General features: G+C 60.3%; 1 protein-coding gene across 1 annotated transcript; it reads left to right on the forward strand.

Annotated features, from left to right (window-relative positions):
* The first annotated feature begins 2051 nt into the window (after window positions 1-2051).
* Window positions 2052-5621, forward strand: PHPT1 (phosphohistidine phosphatase 1). The gene is made up of 3 exons (XM_044992451.1): window positions 2052-2264; window positions 3537-3661; window positions 5110-5621. The coding sequence occupies exons 1-3, from the start codon at window positions 2117-2119 to the stop codon at window positions 5200-5202; spliced, it is 366 nt and encodes a 121-aa protein (XP_044848386.1). The 5' UTR covers window positions 2052-2116; the 3' UTR covers window positions 5203-5621.
* Window positions 5622-6000: the final 379 nt, after the last annotated feature.

A 6000-nucleotide genomic window follows, 5' to 3' on the forward strand; every position in this document is an offset into this window, starting at 1 on the left:
ATTTAAGTTCTCAGGGGCTTAATCGACGGGGCACATGGGGCTCTTTCTGCCGGTGCCACACCCCAGCCTTTCCCCAGGGTAGGCAGCCACTCGGCTTGCTGGAAAACACGACCAGCAGGTCCCAGGCGGCAGGGCAGGGTGTCAGGCACCGCAACAGGGCTGCATGTCAGGGAGAGGGGTTGGGTGTCAGGCAGGGCCCAGTGTGTGGCAGGCAGGGAGTGGGGCTGGGTGGCAGGCAGGGAGTGGGGTGGGGTGGGTGTTTGGCAGGGCTGGGTGACGGGCAGGGAGCACGGTGGATGACAGGCAGGGAGCAGGCTGGGTGAGAGGCAGGATTGGGTGACAGGCAGGGAGTGGGCTGGGTGATAGGCAGGGCTGGGTGTCAGTATGGGTGCGGGGTAGGTGACAGGCAGGGAGTGGGGTGAGTGACAGGCAGGGCTGGGTGACAGGCAGGGAGCAGGGTGGGTGTCAGGCAGGGCTGGGTGACAGGCGGGGAGCGGGGTGGGGTGGGTGTTAGGCAGGGAGGGGGGGCTCTGGCGGGGAGCAGGGTGGGTGTTAGGCAGGGAGTGGGGGTTTCTGGCGGGGAGCGGGGGGGTGTTAGGCAGGGAGTGGGGGGGTGTCTGGCAGGGCTGGGCGACAGGTGGGGAGCGGAGTGGGGTGGGTGACAGGCAGGGAGCAGGCTGGGGTGGGTGTCTGACAGGGCTGGGTGAGAGGCAGGGAGCGGGGTGGGTGTCTGGCAAGGCTGGGGGACAGGTGGGGCTGGGTTTCTGGCAGGGAGCAGGGTGGGTGACAGGCAGGGCTGGGTGAGAGGCAGGGAGTGTGGGGGGGTTCTGGCGGGGAGCGGGGTGGGGTGAGTGACAGGCAGGGGGTGGGGTGGGTGTCTGGCAGGGCTGGGTGACAGGCAGGGAGCGGGATGGGGGACGGGTGGGGCTGGGGGACAGGCAGGGAGTGGGGGCGGTTCTGGCAGGGAGCGGGGGGGGTGTCTGGCAGGGAGCGGGGGGGTGGTTCTGGCAGGGAGCCGGGTGGGGGGGTGTCAGGCAGGGAGTGGGTGAGAGGCAGGGAGCGGGTGGGTGTCTGGCGGGGAGGGGGGTGTCTGGCAGGGCTGGGTGACAGGCGGGGAGTGGGGGCGGTTCTGGCAGGGAGTGGGGTGGGGGGGTGTCTGGCGGGGAGGGGGTGTCTGGCGGGGCTGGGTGACAGGCGGGGAGGGGGGGCGGTTCTGGCAGGGAGCGGGGGGGGGACAGGCAGGGAGCGGGGGGGGGGTGTCAGGCCGGGAGTGGGTGAGAGGCAGGGAGCGGGGTGCGGGACAGGCGGGGTGGGGGGGTGTCTGGCGGGCCTGGGTGACAGGCGGGGAGCGGGGTGGGTGGGTGTCAGGCAGGGAGTGGGTGAGAGGCAGGGAGCAGGGGGGGTGTCTGGCAGGGAGTGGGGTGGGGGGGTGTCTGGCGGGGCTGGGGGACAGGCGGGGAGCGGGGTGGGTGACAGGCTGGGTGGGGGGGTGTCAGGCAGGGAGTGGGTGAGAGGCAGGGAGCGGGGGGGTGTCTGGCAGGGAGTGGGGTGGGGGGGGTGTCTGGCGGGGCTGGGGGACAGGCGGGGAGCGGGGTGGGTGACAGGCTGGGTGGGGGGGGTGTCAGGCAGGGAGTGGGTGAGAGGCAGGGAGCGGGGGCGGTTCTGGCAGGGAGCGGGGTGGGGGGGGGGTGTCAGGCCGGGCCTCAGGGCCTTTGCCCGGCTGTGGGTGTTCGTACAACGCCTGGTGTCTCGGGCCTGCAGCGCCCAGCAGGCCCCGCCCCCGGGACCCCTCCCGCTGCTCCCCGAGGAGGCCGGCGCTGCCCTGGCGCCGCTGAGCCCGGCCGGCCCGGAGCTCCCCGCGCTCGCCCGGCCGCCCCGCCCCGCCCCTTCCAATCGGCCCAGCGACCGGCATAGTCTGTCGGCAAAATCGCAGGCGCCCGCCCTCACCTTTAAGGATTACACTGTTCGCGTCCCCTTTAAGAGCCCTTTGCTCTAATTGGGCGAGAGCTTCACGGCTGTGCAGCGTGATTGGCCGTGGCGCTGTGCAGTCCCCGCCCCCTTGTCGTCATTGGGCGGAGGCAGGGCGACGCTGCTAGCGGGGCGCGGGGCCGGCAAGATGGCGGCGGAGCAGTTGGGCGGCATCCGCAGCGTGGACATCGACCCCGACGGCGTCTTCAAGTACGTGCTGATCCGCGTGCGGCCGGCGGGGGGCCCTGGGCCCGCCAGGGACATCGTGCGGGGCCACGCCTGGGCCGAGTACCACGGTGAGGGGCGGGGTTACCTGGGCCGCGTACCACGGTGAGGGGCGGGGCTTTGGGCGGGGTTACCGGGGCCGCGTACCGTGGGGCGGGGCGGGGTTACCGGGGCTGCGTACCGCGGGGGGGCGGGGCTGGGGGCGGGGTTACCGGGGCTGCGTACCGCGGGGGGGGCGGGGTTACCTGGGCCGCGTACCTTGGTGAGGGGCGGGGTCGCATACCGGGGTGAGGGGCGGGGTTACCGGGCCCGCGTACCGTGGGGGGCGGGGTTACCTGGGCCCGCGTACCGGGGTGGGGGCGGGGCTACCGGGCCCGCGTACCGGGGTGGGGGCGGGGCTGTCAGTGACCTGGTGGCTCCTGCCCGGGGGCTGCTCCCGCTGCCCGCTCTCCCCAGGGCTAGCACAGCCTGGCTGTGACTTGGCAGTTGCCCGCCCCCAGTGCTGGGGCCCTCAGGGGGCGCCAGGCAGGCTGGGCTTGTGGGCACTCAGCACAGCGCAGACAGGTGGCACCGTTAGCCAGGACTCCTGGGTTCCATGCCTGGCTCCGCCTCAAACTCACCAGGGACCTGTTCCCTCCACCCCCGTGCCCCTGAGGGCCCCTGTTTGCAATGTGGGGAGCGTGACTGGCTCCTGGCAGGCTGTGGGCAGTGGTGTGTGCGAAGCTCCGGGGATGAGCAAAGTGTTCTCCTCCGGGGGGACAGTGGCCACCTCAGGGCCCAGGGCCCCACATAGCTGAGGTGCACACGGGATGTGGCTCAATGCTGAGGCTGCCGGCAGGGTTCCCAAAGGGCCTCACTTAGATCTGAGTGCACCAAACTGATCGCAATTTGCCTTGTAATGGTACCTGCCTTTCAGGAGACTGCTAGTGTATGGAGGGATCCCCCATCACTGTGCAGCTGAATACAAATAGTTGCAAATGGTGCTGTTGATAACTGAGCAGAAAGTTGATCACGAGTTTGATGGGCTGGGATTCTTCCCAGCTATTGTAAAGCCTAGGAACAGTCTGTTCAGATCTGATCCATGGTAACGGTCTGAAGATGAGAACTGTGAAATGGGACCTATAGTGCTGAGCCATCAGATTGTGGTTCCTACCAATTCTGTATCCCTTTAACTGTGGGTAGAGTTGAAGCATGTCTTCAACCTGCAATTGTATGTGTGGGGGTAGGTAGCACATGTGTGAATTCTGTGTTCCATATATTCCATATGGACCAAGAATATCCCCAAGGGAAGGAACTTTAATAGACTTTTGTTTACGTTCATCCTACAATGTCTCCCACCCTAGCTGATATTTATGACAAGACTGCGGCAGAAATGGAGAAGCAAGGCTACGACTGCGAGTGCTTGGGCGGGGGCAGGATCTCCCACCAGAGCAAGGAGAAGAAGATCCACGTTTATGGATATTCTGTGGTAAGCAAGGAGCCATGGGAGGGTGCTCTTGGTTTGATTGAGAAACTTGTAACCAGCCTTGAAGGGAATGGGTGGAGAGGGGTTCATTTCACCTATGCTGGTATCTTTGCTATCTGAGCAACAGCACCAGCCTGGAACCCCCCCACTCACAGTCCGTGCAGGTTTGACATGGAAGCTGGCATCTTACCACTGTCTAATGGGTATAAGGTAGTGAAGCTTTAAAGGTATTGACTTATTAGTTAGGCTGGTAACCAATAGCCCTTCCTGAAGGCTGGGGCTATAAGACCGAAAAAACATCCAAAGTGTGGGGTTGCTTCCGTGACTATCATGGCCAACAGCCATTGATGGACCGATCCTCCATGAACTGGTCTCCTTTTGGGAGCCCACGTATACTTCACTACACACAGCCCGTGGCAAGGAGTTCCACAGGTTCTGTGCCTTGTGCGAAGAAGTATTTCCTTATGTGCTTTTTTTTAAACCTGCTGCCTGTTAACCTGCTGTAGTCTAATGCCTGGTCTAAACACAGTTTTTGTACCAGTATAACTGTGTTAGTTAGGGGTGTAACTTTCTACTGATCTAGTTATTCTTGTACACTCTTTATTGCTTTTAACTACATTAGTATAGTTAAAGCAGTACAATCCCCCTGATATGAATGCAGAAATGTTTGTATAAAGGTGCCTTATACTTGTATAGCTTGTACGCCTTCCCTATGGAATAGCTATCCCAGTACAAGCACATCTATGCTGGTGTGACCGTGTTCCTCCTGGGGGATTGTGTTCCTTTAAGTATACCCACCTAATTAAGGCTTGTGCTTGTGGCTGCTTCCATTTTGAGAGCAAAAGCCAAATGGGCAAAGAAAGAAGCCGAATTGAAATAAATTCTTGGACTGCTGCTCATCACACTGGGCACAGAGCAGCAGATGTTGCCAAGGAGCAGTTCAAAGGGCTAACAGTGACCACGTGGCACTGTTCGTTCTTGGAGCAGAGAGAACTGTATGGGTCCCACCCAGCTCTGGGAAATAGTGCAGAATAAGTTGCAGGAGGGAGATTAAACTTTCTCCCTTCACTGCCTCTGCCAGAAACACTCTAGATCCCCAGACCTGCCCTAGATAAACCCAGTAAGAGAGAGGTACCTTGTGTGGCCCAAGGATGCTGCCACTCTTCAGAGTCTTCCCAACCCTAATCTCCTCTAGGAGCAGGGACATGGTTGGGCCAGGACTGCCCTGCCCTGATGCTCCAGTTCTGGGCACCTTGTGCTGAGCTGCAGTGCGTTCAGTGTGGATTGTTGCCAGGTGTAGATGGGGGTCATTTGGGAGTTTTAGGCAAAGTGCTGGTGGCCTCTTCCATACCCAGATCATCCTCTCGGATTCTCTTAGTGCTCAGGGCTCTGTCCCCAGGACTCTTCCTGAACCCTTCGCAGTTCACAGCGCTGCCTTTTTCCTCTTCCAGGGCTTTGGTCGAGCAAAACACTCTGTGTCCACAAAGATCCTGAAAGACGAGTATCCAGACTATGCGGTCACCTGGGCTGATGAAGGCTATTGACCTGGCTCTACTCCGACAGCAGCGGACATCGCTCCCTCTTCCTAGGACTGAGAAGCCAGGTCATTGGCTGGGCTTGTGGGAGCAGAGCCTGCACTGGCCAGTGCTCTGAAGCTGCCTGGGCTCCACTGAGTTTCCTTGTGTCTGAAGCTTCATGGAGGAAGCGAGTTCATTCTGCTGGGAAGCTTCTGACAGGAGAGGGACGAGCCTAGAGCATGGGGAATTCACCAGCCTCCACACCCTTCGGATCCATGAACTGTCTCAGCGCTGTAGTCTTGAGCTGCATCTGGCGAAGGGGCAGCAAAGCCTGTGGTGGAAATCCTGGCCCCAGTGAAACCGGGGGGGTGCCCCGTTGATCTCAGTGGAGCCAGGACTTCTCCCTGAATGTTTACAGTGAAAATTAAACAGTATCTTTAAATTTACAATAGTCTAAATAGTCTAATTACAATTTACAATAGTCTAAAGCCTCTTCAATAGCCATTCCATTGAATACATTTCAAGCTTTACCAGTTAATTTTGCAATCAGGGTAGGAACTCTCTTATCAGGGATTTCATGTATTATACACAGCCTTTCAAAGGTAGTCAGCTGTGCAGCAATATCATCATCCTCACTGTATGCAGGACATAAGTGTTCCCACTTGTGGATTTTTGGAGTGATGGGAGTCATTGGGGTTGGGTGGGGGGGGGTTCTGGTTCTGCTTCTCTAGCAGGTCCAGTTGGTGTTTTCACGCACTCTCTCTTTCTCTCTCTTTCTCTTTTATCTCCAGTTCTTTCTGTTGCAATAATCTCTGATGCTCCCTC

This window comes from Mauremys mutica, chromosome 18 (genome assembly GCF_020497125.1).
Source record: "Mauremys mutica isolate MM-2020 ecotype Southern chromosome 18, ASM2049712v1, whole genome shotgun sequence".
Classification (NCBI taxonomy): domain Eukaryota; kingdom Metazoa; phylum Chordata; order Testudines; family Geoemydidae; genus Mauremys; species Mauremys mutica.